Below are 18,021 nucleotides of genomic sequence, written 5' to 3' on the forward strand. Positions count from 1 at the left end.
TCAATTTTTTGTGATTTTCGCTCTACGCCTTTCAGGTTCGATATTAACACTTTGCTTTGTTACTTGATTGGGTTAAATGCTTTAAAAAAAACACATTGTAGAATATCTAATGGAAAATCTCCCTGGAAACATGCACGATTTTCAGTTACTGCACTAGGTGCGTGGCTGCTAGACTTACAAACACGCAACCACATGCTAAGGATACAGTAGATAGTCTGCACTTAATCTTGCAGTTCGGATTCGCCATGGGCACACGCCACTGGGCGTGGGAATCAAGTCCTTCCAACCTGCCACGGCTCGCACTCAGCGCATATCTATCTATCAATCTATCGTATTTTTCAATCTATCCATTCATCAAATGGGGAACTTCACCCTTAACTGTGGGGAAGGGCACTCAAAAGATCATAGCGGTTCCACCGCCCCTAAGGTCCACCTCTGTACAAGTTTGAAGATTTACTGTCTAACGGGTTGCAAAAATATCGAGCAGAGAGACAGAACACACGACGCACGTACGCACGCACCACACACCACAACAACACACACACACACACACACACACACAACACACACACGCACACACACCACGCACACACACAACACACACACACACACACGACAACACACACACAACACACACAAACACACAAACCGGCGCGAAAACAATACGTTCCGCCTACACTCATCGTGCGGAGGATTATAAAACCATTACTGCGAAGCTGTTTGCCTAACAATTTTCCAAGAATCTCACTACAAGTCACCACCCGTTAGTAGACATAACTGAGCGGCCAAAGAAATAATAATTGTAAATAGCGGCGTTCGTATTTAAGGGCTACGTCACGAATTCTATGTAAAAATTTCGTGTAAAAAAAATTGCATTTTTGACATTTAAAGTAAGAACTAAACAGTACTAAAGTATATCCTCAAACTCTCACCTGATAACAAATGTTTTTTACGTTGCCGTTTAAATTTGCAAAATCTAGACTTTCGAGTAATTTCTGTTGTTCTAACACTATTCCCCAGGTAACTGTTTAGATACTGGGCGGTCTCTCTGTTTTTCACCGTACAAATTTAGGGCATTCAAAGAAGGTATATAAGCATGAAAAGTAAACAAAACACTAATGTAGTTTTTCATATCATTTCATTTTTGCTACAAATAACAACACAAATGTACTACTTGATGGTGCTAGGAAATTCAGCTGACGTAATATTTTTAACCACTCTCAACATTATATTTAGCCCGAATTACAAAGAGAAAAAAATTTAGGGATTACAAGGGCTGTGGATGGCAAGGGTATTTTATAATAGTTTTATATGTATAATTAAGAACTTTAGTAGCGTTTTAAATGTTCACAAATAGCATACAATTACTGCAAGCTTATGTAAAAACAGTAGTTTACATAAGTTTTAAGAATGAAAACTCCTTAATGCAAATATACATTGCCAGCCAGATTATTCTTGTATATAATTAAGCTTGGGCGCAGAAACAGGACATTTAATGAGCTGAGCGAAACAGCGAGAGTTTCACGTCCAGGGTTCTTGTTGCGCATGAAACACAACAAGCTAAATGTTTGTTCTATATTTGTTTCCTGGCAGTTGTAGGCTGGTAGCAAGAATAGAGGGCGATACAACGCCTATTCTTTCACGTCCACGATTGCGTGCTGGACGGCATGAACGAGAGCTCAAGAGGGGCGCTCTGTCTGCGCTCGATGGTTCCGATTTACTCTCGTGGGCTAAACTCCTCGGACACGCCGATCGAAGGGTTTGTGCGCAGCAGCTGGAACAACAATGGTGGGTACATGTGACGCGGATGCTTACCGCGGTACATGGCGTCTAAACCACTGATCTCTATGAATAATATATTTTGAATATATATTGATATATGCAGGTATATGATCATGATTTATGATTATTGATTATGAATATGATATGATATTATATGTATATAGTATATCATGAGTATATGAATGATATGATATGATAAATTGATATGAGTATGAGGATAGTAGGGGTGAGTATCATCGATGAGGTGGATATTATACTATATATGGAGTGAAGTGGATGTGGTGGAGTGGGGGTATAAGGATCGGGGTAGTGGGGTAGGAACGTTGTACTAACCCAACTCCACGACAGATGGCGCCTCGCGCTCTGCTTCAATTCTACTGAGTATATCTACTCGTTATATCTTACTCGTTCATCCGCTGGTGAGTGTGGTGGAAGGTGGGCGCTGCCATTGCAGGTTTGGTTTTTTGTGACTAACCATCATAGGTGGACGCGAAGGCAGTTGATGTTACATTCTTTCTATAAATTCTAGCTATTAGTATCGGCACATGTCTGTAGCCTTAATCTCGTCTGTGAATTTGAGTCTTTTGCAAGCGCGATTAGTCTAATTAATTAGCAGAATATGCGACGCGCGGCTTAATGACCAGTGAATACGAAGACGTCCGGAATTCATTATTTATCTTCCAAAGAGTGGGGGGTCTACTTTTTAATCTTCCAATCAACAGGTCGAGCAATTCCCTGTTTAGACGGCATTGTGTGTAGTTGGACCACTGATGCTGCTACTATACTAACGCTCATTAGGGTCTATGTCCCCCAGAGTACTGCCGGACGTACCCTGGTCACCTATTTGATATGCGTTTAGGGTTAGGATCTAGGGTTAGGGTTAGGATAGATGAGGTTCGGGTTACGGGTAGTTAGGTCTGTAGGCGACTACCTAGTACTCGTGTATAGTGGAGTAGGCGAGGTACCGCTGTCCGGCATATTGTATATAGTACCAGGTACGTTCCGGTATACCCCACCGTGACCAGGGTAGGCTTCCGGCAGTACCCCGGGGGACATGAGGACCCTCTCAGCTATACTAACTGGATACTCTTAGGCGCCTATCCACGGCTCAACGTGAAATGTGACGCCACCGCGGCCACCTGCCGCCATCTCCTCTCCACCAGCTTCTCCCTCTCCTCCTCCACCAGCTCCCTCTCCCCCTCGCTTCTCTCACTTCCTCCTTCACCGCTTTCCCCTTCTCTTTTTCCAACCAGCTTCTCCCTCTTCCTTCTCCACCACCTTCTCCCTTCTCCCCCTCGCCTCTTTCTCCACCAGCTTTCTCCGCCTGCCTCGTCGCCACCGAGCTTCTCCTTTCCCCCTCCTTACTTCCACCAGCTCCCTTCTCCCCCTTCCTCCTCACCAGCTCCTTTCTCTCCTCCTTCTCCCCTCCTTCCTTCTCCACAGCTTTTCTCCGCCTCCTCCTTCTCCACCACCTTTCCTTCTCCCCTGCCGACTTTTCCACCCACCCCTTCTCTCCCCTTACTCTTCTCACCAGCTTCTCCCTTCCTCCTTCTCCACCACCTGCCCTCCCTTCTCCCTTCCTCCTTCTCCACAGCTTCTCCCCACCTCCTTCTTCCACAGCTTCTCCCTTCTCTCCTTCCTCATTCTCCACGTCAGCTTCTCCCCTCCTCCTTCCTCACCATTGCTTTCTCCCGCTTCCTCCTTCTCAACCACCTTCTCCCTTCTCCCCTTCCTCATTCTCCACCGAGCCTTCTCCTTCCTCCTCCTTCCACCAGCTTTTCTCCTCGCTCGCTTCTCACCACTCACGCATGCTTTCACACTTGTGCACGTTGAGATCGCTTTTGCGATACAAGCTTGGAAGTGACCGTCACGATCGGTAGATAGTGTAGCGAAGCGAAACATACCGCCTGTATCATACAGGTTAACGTAAACCTATATATCAGGAGTAGATAAAGGGATCTACTTTAAACCTACATAAATCCCTTTATCTACTCCTGCTATATATGCGTAAACCAGCTAGCACGCGGTGCGCATTTGGTGAACGCCGAATTCGCACCATATGCGGCGGGGGGGGGGGGCTTTTTAAACACACACACGCGCGCGCGTTTTTTTCTTATCGTAACTCTATATGTGAACTGAGGCATATGCAGCTGTCATTTGTTCGATTATAGACGCAGCAATATTACTGCTACTATATTACTACATTATAATTATATATGCACTTAGTTTTGCTTGTGACAAGGCGCGGCACGGCAAGGCACAATCTATCACTATATATTATCAGAGGTAAACAATCTCAAAGAGAGATTGGTTACACCAAGAGCTAATAAGTATTATTAGCTCTTAGTTACACCCATAGAAACAATATAGTAGACTCTATATATTTCTGGGAAATTAGACCTCTCAAAACGTAAAAATGTTCGTTCTGTGTTGCAGTTTTGAACACGTCGCACAAAAGTTTTAACACTAAACAGGGCGACGTAGTATATCTGGTTAGAGGATCCATTTAGAATTTGTGTCATAGATAAGATAGAGTAGATCGTGCGGTATCGGTGAGACATTGTACTTTCCAATTTATAATTGAGGAACGAGAAAATTTCGGCCCTTATTTCGGCCCTTACGAGGACAATATTTTGCGTTATAAATTATGTGACAAACAAAATGTTGCAATAAGAAAATGTAAAAATCTTGAACTTAGAAAGAACGTAATTATTGCGTTATTGATCAAAATGATAACGCAGTCGACAGGATTCGAACCTGTGCGGGGAGACCCCAACTGATTTCTAGTCAGTCGCCTTAACCACTCGGCCACGACTGCCACCATCTACTTCCGTGAAACACGCCTCATTCACTTGACTAATATTCAAGTCGGTGTAAATCACTATATCTTGTCCATAATTTGTAAGATTGTGTACATGTTAACGGGATAGGCAAGGAAATACATTTTAATCACGTATTTAAAGCCATATATATATATATATATATTGATAATTTCTCAATCATCTATGTATCTCTACCTCAAACAGACACATAATTATGCGCTTTGATAAGCATAATTATTGCAGCACAAGGCCACCAGAGATCTCAACTACTGGTTTCTAATACTCCTTTCGTAATGTATTATGGCCATCTTACAACACTCGACGATGCTGAGAAGTGAGTAGCACAGAGCAGCATCACTGATCGAGCTCAAAATAGAGAGATTTCTATTAATAGAGTTTCTACTACTCCCCGTTCCAGATATGCAATGCTATGCCAGTAGTATTTCTACAACACTCAGAAATGCGTTATATCAATACAGGATTTCAAACACATTTTATTACGGATCAAGAACACTTTTATGATATTGAGCAAAGCGTTGACAGCTGGATAACAAGTATAAGTCATAACAGACAGAGTTGACTGTAATAACTGCATGTTGATAGTCAGGTGATATTCGACAATAGATGGTTGCCATTGAGTTACTTGATATTGACTTGAACTACATCAATTATCAATATATTGCAGTCCATCTACAGTTACATCATCACTAACAAAAGCAGAGCCTTTTCCATTTTATTGCGTGAATAGTGTTATTGAAAACGCCAGGGTTATGCAGTTCTTTGTTGATTCGCTCTTCAGGAAAGCTTGCCCGTGCAGTCGATCTTTTGCCGTGCATATTGACAGACCACATCTGTCTCTTACGGAAGATTCGAAACACTTCACATGTTCACCAGTCGAACAACATAATAATTTTCTTCCCTGTGTACAATAAAAGCATGTCTACATTAGGATGAAGGAAACGGAGAGGATATCCTGATGAACGTGAGCTTCTTACATAAAAATAACATTCATTCAGGCTTGTATCACTGCCGAGTCTCCGCTAATCGGGACGTAGAGAAGAACTACTTGCGGGTGTAAAAACCCAGGCAGTGCGACACTCGGTGTTGGTGTGACAACGTACGTGCCAGCGAGGGCTCTGTCCTATTAGCAGAAGCAGAAGAATGTGTCGCTCAACCTACTCGCCCAACCAGTCGTCGGTGTTGTTTGGCAGAATGGGCTGGTCCTTGTATCAGGCACTAACTCAGAGTGATGTCACTCGATTGATAATTGATGTAGAAGCCTCCAGCAACAATAATCCTTTTTAGCATCAACTGATGTTAAGGCATGTGGAAAATGTTAAATGAACTACTGAGAAATAGGAAGACCAGAGTGCGAGAGAATAGACACACACACAACACACAAAGAGCAGAGAGAGAGAGAGAGATCGAGAGAGAGGAGAGAGAGAGAGAGAGAGAGAGCAGAGGAGAGAGAGAGAGAAGAGAGAAAGTGTTGTGTGTGTGACACAGAGAAAGACACAGAGTCAGAGTCAGACGGAGACAGGGAGCGTGAGAACCAGACTACGAGACAGAGATGGAGAGAGAGAAAGAAGAACAGAGAGTGCGACAGTGCGCGCGAGAGAGACAGACACACACACGCACGCACGCACGCACGCACGCACGCACACAACACACACACACAGAAAGAGAAAGAGAGAGAGAGAGAGGGGGGAGAGAGACAGACAGAGAGAGAGAGAGAGAGAGAGAGGGGGGCAGCAGAATTCAGATATAGATTTAAGAATGGACAAATACACTAATGCTGTTCAATAATTATATGATGGCAAAATAACTGAAACTTGGGTGTAAATAAAAGCTGGTTTAACGTGAGTTACGCACTAATAACGGCAGCATATTAACGCACTAATAGGGGGCAGCATTTCGTTAGCATCAGGGCTGCTAAATGCAACGTTTTCAATGCCAATGGGTTGCGTTCTTTCTTGTCCTTGGAACAGTTGTTTCATTAGCTTTGTATTTGTATTAATTTCAACTTTGTTGTTTCATTAGCCCCTTTCTCTATTCGCCCTCTGTTTCCCTTTCCATGTATACCGAACACCTTCAATTGATGTGCGCTTACCTTCCCTGGAGAAACAACGCGCTTTCATTGCAAGATCCAGGACTGTGACTCCTGGGTCCAGACTCAGTGTGACCAGTGGCCGCCTCACCGAAACAAAAGCGCCAACTCATCATCGGTTAGCTTGAAAGTGCATTGGCGTCATTTCCATAGGAGGCATCAGTGCAACGGTAGTGCTGACCATAGACCAGTATCTGAAAAAACATTTCATTTGAGACTTCACACAGTGATTACGCCTTGTGTCATGACTAACAATTAATGAGGTATGACCACAAGGGATATTATACGCAACACAGAGTATATATATATATATATTATATATCCTCATAATATTAATATATGTATCAATGTACAGAACGTACATTAACGTACGTATTAGTTATTATGTTGGCTGTATCATTTATGGATGTACATATTCTTATCACAGAGAATCTTTGCAAACACTGCTCCACATGCAATTTTATTTAAGCCTAAAAAAAGACGTTTGTTTCCACTAACCTGACCGAGTCTATTTTAAACCCCCGTGTCGAAACTTTTTATTGTGATCGGCAAACAAAATAACAAAAATATAAACAAGTGCCGCATAGCGACAGCGCTCATCTAACGTCTACTGCGGTGACTCTGTGGTGGAGTGGAGGGATTCTAGTAAACCCTGTTAGTCCAAATGTGTTCACATACACGCCGAAACAGTTGAATGCACAGGGATGGTTCAGGAACCTTCTCAAAAGAATGTTCGTTGGGATCGTTATGAAAGTTGCACGAGATGGCGCGTACGTTTAAGTGTCTTCAGATTAAAGATGGAAGCTCCCATCATTCGTAGTAGCCAACAACTATTTGCAAGACAGAATAGGTAAGCACTCATCCATGTTACCTACGCAAGCCTACAGGCTGCAAATTGCAATAGAGAGCTGCCACCTGCAACCAATTAACGCAGGCAAAAACTGCCCCAACACATGCACTCATTGCACTGGCAGCAGCCACTGGCAGTGGCATACGTTACATGTAACATACTGACAGTACAGAATGACATAGAAATTATACGATTTAAGGCAACATACACTCTTTAACCAAATTTAGGCTTTTGAAATTTCACTGTGACATTGTAGCCTCATACATCCAGGCATGTATAGATTCTACTAGCAAACCCGGCAGTCAAATTCTTCTAACAGACAGTCAACAAATCCCAAGTTTAACCGTCCTCTTGAGGGGTCAAAAGGTTATCCGACACTTACTCTTCGCATGTCAGCAGAAGGGACATTTCATGCGTCCTTTCAATAAAGCCATAAAAATGCTAGGTCACCGCTGAAACAAAAAAGTTTTCCAATCGCTCCGTCAGACCATGTCCTCAGAAATGTCTAAAATCTGCCTGTGCCCACTGACCTTTGACCTGTGACTCCAATTTCGGCACAGTGGATGGCTTTTCCTACCATGATGCTTACAACACGACTATCACGAGCCTAGGTCGAGCCGTTTAGATTTGTGCCGCAATTCTGATATTCCTTTCCCTATACCTTAAGTTAAGGAGGGAATGTTCCCCCTTCTTTTACACTGCTTGACCTTTGACCTTTGACCCCCCAGCTTCGACATCCCAACTCGTTTTGACGATCCCCCCCAACGACCCGAATATCGTGACCGTACGTCGAGCGGTTAAGATTTGTGCCCAACTGTTGACGGACGATCGGACGACCGGACGCACGGACGGACGGACAAGCGATTCTACAAGCTGCATCTGACTATGTCAGATGAGCTAAAAATGCATTGGTTTCAGCTCGTTAGCAGAAACAAACGTCTTTTTTTCTTAAGCCTAATGTTATAGCAGCAATAGATATAGAACTCAAAATGAATCTGCTTATATATGACTAAGAATCTTCTAAGAAAATCCCAAAGAAAATGTATAGATATCTTGCAATCAATCACAATGTTACCTCCATGCACGAGCTTCGTCACTTCTCTGGCAATGGTCTTCTGGCCATGTCTCCCTTCTGGCTTTTCCTGTGAGAATACAAATTCATGAAACAGTTTGTATTGATTTAAAACCAAACGTCATAATTGAAAATTGAAAATCAGCATAATATACATTAGGATATAAAATGGCAACTTGATTTTTATATAATCACAGAGATCAATAGATAATTACCCAGTGTTTTCTGAGGACATCCTGTACTTCATTTGTTGGAAGAAACGTAAACAGCATTAGATACTTCTCAATTTCTGAATCAGGAAGTCTGAGGAAATACTGAAAAAAAAACACTCTTGATCAACATTACAACCAAACCTACAGTATGTAAGTAACATACAGTAGTATTTCGTGCAAAAGCAATTGAAGCTATTACATATGAATGACTGTCACACCAACCTGGTAAAACTCAAAGGCTGAAGTTCTATCTGGATCAAGCCAAACAGCATTGCCTGCTGTTTTCCCTAGCTTGTCACCTGAGGTTGTCAGCACCAGTGGAACTGTCAATCCTGTATATCGACAAGACGTGGACATCAACACGGGTGGTAGTAACAACAATACATTAAAGTTGCTTAACCTCACAGCTAAATGCATAATATATAGACCTACTGTGAGCTCGTCTATGTTGCAAAAATTCACTAGAACTCTTTTGTATTGCTACTTTCATAACATTTCTTCTCAAAATCTAAACGAAATTACTCCTACGAAAGTAGCACCACAGTGATGTTTACACATCCGGGACACAGCGGAGCGATTGTTTAAATCATATATCGTTATCTACATTACATATGCAATCAGGAAACAAATATAGTGTTTTCGTTCCAGGAACTATTTGCGCTATGGCATAAGGATACTATTTTGCGTTATCTGGCACTTCGTACAAATAACTTGCGTCTGACGTAAGTTTTCAAAATAGTCAACTTCAGAGCACATTTCTGGCTTAATGAGAACATTTCGCGATGTTTGCACACTGCAAGTATGCTCACAGTAGGTCTATATAGGCCTTTTGTCGCAAGGTCTATAAATTTTAAACGGATCGTAAAAAAGATTTATTACCACTCTCTTCATGTGTTTAAGTACATTTCATGTTTTCATCGTTCAGTTTTGATGACAAACAACTTTGATTTTTGATTTACTTAACCATAGACTGTGTTGTTAGTGATCCGACTAATGAGATCGTATCCTGCCTTCATGTTTCCCATCTGATCATTCCCTCCTATCTGCAAAAAAATATCATAGGAGATAAGGACGATATGATGATTTCAAGTGACACCCACAGTTACTGACAAACACAGACACACACGCATATATCCACATGCACACACACACCACATGCATGCACGGATGCGTGCACACACAAACACACAGGGACGTAACACACAAATACACACAATACGCATACTTGGATACATGTCACTGAACACACACATACAAGCATATCCACAATGTTAGAAGTTCATACCTGTAATAGACAGTTGTGTTCTCTGTATAGATGAAGCCAGTCGTATGCCTGAAATACTTGGTAAGTAAATTCTGTGAAACTCATTCCATCCGGACTCTGTAGTCTAGTCTCAACACTAAAATATAACAAAAGGTCCATCACTTATTACTTCAAGCACACAAGCCATGTGAAATTGTCGTGTGGGGTTAATTAAAAAGTGCCATAACCTAACAAATAAAAAAGTTATTGTATAGCAACAGAACATTCATACCTTTGTTTTCCCAGCATCTGACCCATTCTGAAGTTTCTCCCTGTGCTTGCTAGGAAGTCCACCAGATTAATAGTTTTGTACCAGTTCCTATTATCCATGATTCTGTAGATCACAGATTAATTTAAACGATAAAAATTAAGAATAATATAGAAGTTTCTTGTTCACAGGCAGTTACCTATATATTAAGATGATTGTAAGGTTTGCATTTACATTTATGAAATTTATATAAATGGCAATGATTATGGTAGTTTGGATGCACACCTTACGGAAGGTAATTCCTTTTCTGAGTGATAAAGATGTTGCTGATGATTCGTGAAGATTCTCTCGATAGTTGAGTGAATTCTCATCACATTAGTGTCTATAGTGTCTATTGTCATCGCATCACGCTCATGCGTTTTACCACTCGGATCTCCAATCTGCGCCGTGGCGCCACCTAGCTGAAAAAAAAGATAGAAAAATCTGACAGAGCAAATGGGATTTCCCAGCACGTATCTCATCAAAATTATTGCAGAAACAAACAAGTTTCCAATAGCTGCAGTGTTTCTCTATACGTCTCATCTTGCTACAATTCCTATTCCTAAAAAGTGCAATGTATTTCGGGAATATCGATGATGATCCAAAGATTTGCATTGTAGAAGCCATTAAGATTTATGCCACTACTGTTGGCAGATGTATGTAGGGACCGAACTGATAGTATTCCACATGTCAAAACACCTAAACTGAAAGTCTTGTGCAAGCAGATATAAAACAGTACAAACCACAACAATTGGTGAGTGTCCACTTCTACTGCAATGAATGAGAGCGATGAGAGCGAGGAGGTTTCCAATGTGCAGGCTGTCTGCTGTAGGATCAAATCCACAGTAAATACACTGGCTGCCAGAATTGAGTGTATCCACAAGTGCTTTTCTGCTAAAAAAAATTGCCCGTGAACTTAACCTAGATATAATTGATTTAGAGTAGTATTACAGTGTTTCCCCTGTATACAGTGTTTCTTCTATAAAACCATGAGCGATGGGACAGGGTTGAATAAGTGTGTGTCTAAGGTGCTGATGTAAGTGCCTTCATATTAAACTTGCCTAGTGCATGCCTGGCTGTAACATGCCTGGTGCGTAGCAAGCATGGTTGTGGCTACAGTGTTAGCTTTGATGTGTGGCACATTTATCAATCCTAGGAGGATGCCGTGTACGATTTAGCAATCGTAGGAGGAGAACCCGGGACTTGGAAGTGCCTGCCAGATAACGAGTGGGGGGGGGGGCGATAATTTGCAAACAGCAATTTCAGAAAATACTGAGCCAGGCAGAAGGAAAAATTAGCAAGGCAACCCCGCCTCACTTATTATATACAAGGGGAAACACTGGTATTATATCCATTATTTGTAGAAGGTAAAACTCATTAGAAAGGAAATCTTTATCATTTTGGTATCATGACTCATGTCTAAACACAAAGTTATTATATGTGTAACTTTTTGTTTGATGAACTTACGAGTCTTTTTTTCACATATCATGGGAAACAGGATAAACTTAATCGTATCAGTAATTTCGAAAGTGAGTATATACCGTTTATACTTTCCACTACTAGTTTACTGTTACTACATGGTTTTTGGATAATGAACTGACTTTGCATCCGGGAATATGTCCTGGAACAATCCACGCTCATGAAGCTCCAAAACGTTTCTTTTACTGTACTGCCTCGCCATCTTGATTCTTGGCCGAGAACACGTCAGTAACCTGGAAATAAAAAGTTGAATACAGGTAATTGAGTTATGAAGTGCAATTGATACAATTAATAAGTTGGATTCAAGCATGTGTGTAATCCATATATAACACCTTGCTACTGTCAGGACTGAGCTCAGCCAAAAATGTGTTCCAGTTTAATGGTGCAGGGGGCCTCCTTCATAATTTCGAGTTTGTATATATGTGTATGTTCTGTATGTTCATGTATGTTCTGTCAGCTATGAGTTATAAAACAGAATGATTAGTGTTTCTGTATGGTCTCTAGTAGTAGTAATCCAGATAGCATGCAGCCATTGGGCCAACATGCCAACATTGGGCCAACGTTGGCCCAACATTGGCCCAACATCTTTTTGCTCAGCCTGCCAATGTTCGACCTATGTCGAGAACACAGCAAAAACACTAGGTTTAACAGCACTGAGGAAGATGCATATTAGTACCTTTCTTTCTTTAAATTAGACACACAGAACTGAGTGGTCAAAATCGGATTTCATTAGGTCATATGTCACAGACCACTGATCGCTATATATACTAACTGAATAGCTCTAAGTGGCCACTATACTAGGTGTAGCCACCAGATGCCATGACCACTCTCAGTAGGAATATTATCATAGAATAGTCAATAGGCACAATAGGCTGAGCCAAGTATTCACATGACTTGTGACATCACGCGCAAAACCTCTATGCAGAATCACATCGTTTGTTTCTCTTTCTCGTTTCTCTATCCATCTATATCAGGAGCAGATAATAGGGAATTTCCCTATTATCTACTCCTGATCTATATACATTCTTTATTACATATATAAATTCTGTCGGGTAATAATCAGTTTGTTTTCATGCGAATGAGAATGATGAAATGAGCTTCATTTCGTCATAATCCTTGTGAAAAGTTATGGAGCGCACACCGGCAGAGTTCGGCTTTTGGGCGAGTGCAGAATGGTTGTACTACTAGTACTTGTAAGATAGCGGCCAGTGGCGGCGTGGCATCGCTTTCCCACTGAACGTGGAGTAGCCTCAGTAGGTAATTGCTATCCAGTTACTGTTACTGTTAGTAATACTAATACTAATAGCATACTAAACCGACCAGGCTCTCCGACTAGTTACACGGCGGAGGACTGTACACTGGCGGTACACTGGCGGAGGCCTCTCGCCACGTAGTGTTAAGCGAGATGGGAACTTGTGGCTAATAGCATACATGATACAGAGATCAGTTTGGTCGCAGACACACACACAGTGCAGTTTCAACTTTAAATTTTCGTTTTAGCTTAAACTTTTATCAAAATTTCACGACTCACTAATATAACATCAACTAGTCTACGCTATACTTTCTTTAATAAGTTTGGTGTGCCTTACCTCTTGGTCTTACACAAACGAAAACTACGAAGCATAGCTTCAACATGTTTCATGGGCGCAGCCATATTGAATTCTGACTTCTGCCACCAGGGGTAACACCAACGATTGGCTGATTGTCCCACGTGGTTCTTTAGTAAAGCGGCAAGTGTGTTGTGTAAAATAAATTATAAAGCTTCATTGGTGTGAAATAGCGAAATTATACTTAAAATGGTAAGATAAACAATTTTTTAATCGATGCTGCCGCCTATATAACAATATTAAGCAGCTTGGGCTACACTGGTAGAGCTATAAATAATAATGTACGCCCTACCCAACAACACCTCCCCGCCGGTTATCTCGTACTCGTAGTCGTAGCTCAGTAGTCCGTACTAGTAGAGCTATCCGTACTACTACTAGTACTACTACTAGTAGGCCTAGTACTTGCCGTAGGCCCTAGGCCTGTACCGTAGTATTTAACGTTAGTCGCTAATGATTACCGCTCCTGATCGTAACGGCCGCTAGAGGGCCTACTCACCAGAGCGTAAACTCCTTACTTAGTTACTATAGTCTATATGAAAGTGGGTGGCTGCTGACTGAGCCAGACCGGTCAATGAGTGAGCAGGTCGCAGCGACTGTGATTAGGTCGTCCAATCAGCGAGCAGGCTTTTGCCTGACGTCATTTCTCAAGTTATTCAAGTTGAATTTATAACTGCAATTAGTGCACGCTTCTGCCAAAGCCATTAACTAGATTGTTTCCATTTATCAGGTATTCGCCTGGGGCGAAGTTTTGCCGTATTTACTTCTGTACGCTCGATTGCTCGCCGCTAATCCGATTCCCCGCCATCAGTCAAACACCATTTACGGTCGATCGATAACGAGGCTCGCGAACCTCTGGCGCGGCGCTCGCTTACAGGCGTTAGTGTAGCCGTGCGGAACATAACGACTGTATTATACAGGTTACGTACTATTTGGACGCTCGCCCGAAACTGGACGCTCCTAAGTGTGCATACGCACATGCTCTTTTGTTTTTTTCTTGTTTTCTTTTTGTTTGAATCTTGGTTTGCAGGGCCATAGAAAAAGCAGCCATGCTCTTTTGTTTTCTTTTTGTTTCGCCTTGTAACCTGACACACATAACACAGTCTTACTAACTTACTACATTGCAAATTGTTTCAATCAAATGTTTCCATGAGTGACCTGGTTGGCCGCTATGTTTGTTTATTGCGACCGTTTTCGATGGGCGAGATGCGCAGATGACTACTGCGCATGCTGTGCATGCGCCCTTGCAAAACAAGAGGCGCCTGCACGCATGCCCACTTAGGAGCGTCCAGTTTCGGGCGCGCGTCCAAATACTACGGTACAGGCCTACTCTTCACTGTTTGTTGCTTGTTGTCGGCTAGCCTTTATACATCGTCGGTACCTCTGCCGGTGGTCTGTCTAATCAACCACAAACTACTGACAATGTTCCTTTCGGCAGTCATCTACACATTATGTATTTGGTCACACTGAAGGTAGCTGTGACTATGAGTCACAGCTGCAGGCTATACTGTTGCATTGACAAAACAGTACCAATACTAAGAAAATAAAAAGCGATTTGTTTATTAGGCCCTACCAACAATACATACCAAGCTCCAAAGTAGAGGAAATGTGTCTCAATTGCCCAATAAATCTTCTTAGCCATCTTTCAAATTTATCTGTACAACACAGTGGCAGTGCCACTGGCAACTCCAATCTTTTCAACAGTTTATAGTTTTAATATCATCTATTTACCACAACAGGAAATTAGTTGTTGTCTGTGTGTTGATTGATTGAGAGTATTTATAGTTGCTTTAGTGTGATTGACAGTTTGTCTTGTGAGTTGTGTATATATATGGTAACATAGCATTCTGTTTTTCAGCTCTTTTACTCATTCTTCAAATCCCTTGTTGGGAAGGATGTGGTTGTGGAATTGAAAAATGATCTCAGGTAAGTGACTTATATAGTGATAGTCACTTGAAATAAATTGTACGTAATATTTGGTGACAGGAGTATGTAGTATGGCAAACAAGCAAGGGAAAATTTATATATGTGCAAAATGTACAAGATGCTAAGAAATTACAATTTCTAATATTTATTAAATGTTACTTATATTTATTAGAGTCTTGCCAGTTGAGCATTTAGAATAAGTCTTTAATAATATTTTATAAAGCTGAAGGGCATATTCATAGTATTATACTATATTCTCATGTTAATGTTGTTATTTTATTGTAGTATATGTGGAACACTGCACTCTGTGGATCAGTACTTAAACATCAAGTTAACAGATATAAGTGTGACAGACCCTGACAAATATCCACACATGGTAATTATTCAGTGGCACTGCGTAGATATACCTAGTAGCATGTGTATATGCATATTATCAGGAGTTAATGAAGACAAAGGAGTTTGACTCGTATTTGGTACTGATTTCACTACATTTTTGTCGTATGAGTTCGATGTGATTAAAAATACAAATGTACAAACGAGCTTCTTTTGTTCACTGGTCCTTATTCTATCTTCCGGTAGTAATACAAACTGCGTAGCTTCCTTCGTTTTGACATAAATCATACTTTTGCACGTTTTTACGTTATTTACCGTCGTGTGGCGTTGCCAAGCCGCAAATTCTCATGCAGAGCAACTCGAAGGAGGCGCGGCAGGGATCGTGTCTCCCGTACGCAAACGTGCGAAAAGCTACAATCAGCTGGAGCGTCAATTTACTCGCTAAGATTCATACACATCATTCCTCCGCGGGTGAAGTAGTTCAGATATTTTACCAGCGCAGCGTTTATTTTAAAAAAAACTGCTGGATTCAACCATAAAAACAAGGCATTCTAACTATAGTTTAAATGTAAAATAGTTTTAATTTTTAAACCCAGCATGGGCACAACAAAACTTAATTTCTAAGCGCATTTTCTGCACTCGGCTAGACTACGGCCTAAATTCCCTGCCGCGCCTCCTTCGAGTTGCTGTGCATGAGAATTTGCGGCTTGGCAACGCCACACGACGGTAAATAACGTGAAAACCATGTCGTGCAAAAGTATGTTTTACGTCAAAACGAAGGAAGCTACGCGGTTTGTATTACTACCGGGAGATAGAATAAGGACCAGCGAACAAAAGAAGCTCATGTTTGTATACATTTGTATTTTTATTCACATCAAACTCATACGACAAAAATGTAGTGAAATCGGTACCAAATACGAGTCAAACTCCTTTGTCTTCATGAACTCCTGATATTATATAGTAGCAAACATGTAAAAAAAAACGTCAATGTAAAGGTATGTAAAGAATGTAAATTTTGCACATAACACTGACAACTTGCAGCTAATAAGTATTCTATATATAAGTGACAATTGCAGCCAAAATTCCTCTGCCTATGCAAGAAAAAAAGAATCCTCTCATAATTTTCCAGCTGTCCGTGAAAAACTGTTTTATACGAGGATCCGTGGTGCGATACGTCCAGTTGCCAGCAGATGAGTGTGACACGCAACTCTTACAAGATGCAGCACGCAAGGAGGCAGCCCAGAGCAAGCAGTGATGGAGCTTAATCGCAATCATGAAACAGTGTTCATCTATCAGGACTCATTGTGTCTTCGTGGTCATCAAATAGTGCTGGCGTTACTAGTACTCATTGTCTAGAGCAAGAGGCAACCGTGTTCATTCACACTTCGTTCAGAATTGTAACCATGGTAACTGTTCAGCAACTACGGTGACCATGTTCACCCACCAATATTGGCTGTAACCATGGTAATCATCCGGCAACTGTATTGGCCGAGTTGGTCGTCGCTGCGACCATAGGAGTCGTCTGGAGCAATCTGTGACTATGTTACATCAGTGTGTACCGTAACCATGGTAATTGTGCACTGCAAGCTGAGACCATGTTCATCGAGTGCCAGCTAAGTCCATGTGCCTGTGTTTGCAGTTACCATGGTGATCAACCAATTCACCTTTCTGTTATTTTTGCTTAGTTGCTACATTAGGTTTGAATTTCACTATACTTTTTACAAATCTGGCAAAAAAACTATACTATATGTTATACTAGCTTTATTACATATAATAATGTAATAAACAGCAAATGTGTTGGAAACATACATTCATATAGAAACTTTATGAATTCCTATAAGTTTGAGGAACTAGTTATGCCAAAGGTTATATATCTACGTGTCAATGAAGATATCAATGGCAAAAATTATGTTTTTTGGTTAACATGAATTAGTTACAATATCTGTCTATTGTTGCTTAAATCTGTGTAAAGATTAGCCTCCTTATAGTTCTCACAATCATGATTTTCATTGCCTAAACAAATTTTTTATTAAACCATGCAATTTCACTTTTTGTTTTGTAATTATATGACAATAAATATTATTAGTGAATTTGTATGCATAAAATTTTTTGTGTATTGCTCTACATGGAGGAAAAAAATTCCAATTAAGGGGTAATTTTATTGTTGTATAATGTTATCACACGAAATATATCACGTCAAATTGATACAATATTCGTATTAGCTCCTTGTATTAGGTACAAGATTATTGGCAATAAATAAAGTAATTTACAAATCTTCACAGCA

At 41.0% G+C, this 18,021-nt stretch overlaps 2 protein-coding genes and 1 non-coding gene across 3 annotated transcripts in view; 1 reads left to right on the forward strand and 2 right to left on the reverse strand.

Annotated features, from left to right (window-relative positions):
* Nucleotides 1–13,550, reverse strand: part of LOC106813017 (tyrosine--tRNA ligase, mitochondrial-like) — a 19,529-nt gene extending 5,979 nt beyond the window's left edge. Inside the window, exons 1-12 of the mRNA XM_014817060.1 lie at nt 13,464–13,550; nt 11,997–12,107; nt 11,139–11,289; nt 10,642–10,817; nt 10,381–10,482; nt 10,131–10,245; nt 9,810–9,888; nt 9,068–9,177; nt 8,849–8,947; nt 8,637–8,703; nt 6,878–6,905; nt 6,715–6,821 (exon numbers count right to left, since the gene is read on the reverse strand). Coding sequence (XP_014672546.1) covers nt 6,715–6,821; nt 6,878–6,905; nt 8,637–8,703; nt 8,849–8,947; nt 9,068–9,177; nt 9,810–9,888; nt 10,131–10,245; nt 10,381–10,482; nt 10,642–10,817; nt 11,139–11,289; nt 11,997–12,107; nt 13,464–13,528 — 1,210 coding nt within the window. The 5' untranslated portion in view covers nt 13,529–13,550. The remainder of the gene's footprint in view (nt 1–6,714; nt 6,822–6,877; nt 6,906–8,636; nt 8,704–8,848; nt 8,948–9,067; nt 9,178–9,809; nt 9,889–10,130; nt 10,246–10,380; nt 10,483–10,641; nt 10,818–11,138; nt 11,290–11,996; nt 12,108–13,463) is intronic.
* Nucleotides 4,519–4,600, reverse strand: Trnas-aga. Its single transcript has one exon. It is a non-coding gene; the product is annotated as a tRNA-Ser (tRNA).
* Nucleotides 13,551–13,575: 25 nt separating the features above from the next.
* LOC106813023 (U6 snRNA-associated Sm-like protein LSm2) lies at nt 13,576–17,837 on the forward strand. Its single transcript, XM_014817064.1, has 4 exons — nt 13,576–13,673; nt 15,337–15,404; nt 15,690–15,780; nt 16,867–17,837. Exons 1-4 carry the CDS (start codon nt 13,671–13,673, stop codon nt 16,990–16,992), a joined length of 288 nt encoding a protein of 95 aa, XP_014672550.1. The 5' UTR covers nt 13,576–13,670; the 3' UTR covers nt 16,993–17,837.
* The last annotated feature ends 184 nt before the right edge of the window (nt 17,838–18,021 follow it).

Source organism: Priapulus caudatus, unplaced genomic scaffold, assembly GCF_000485595.1.
Source record: "Priapulus caudatus unplaced genomic scaffold, Priapulus_caudatus-5.0.1 Scaffold715, whole genome shotgun sequence".
NCBI lineage: Eukaryota > Metazoa > Priapulida > Priapulimorpha > Priapulimorphida > Priapulidae > Priapulus > Priapulus caudatus.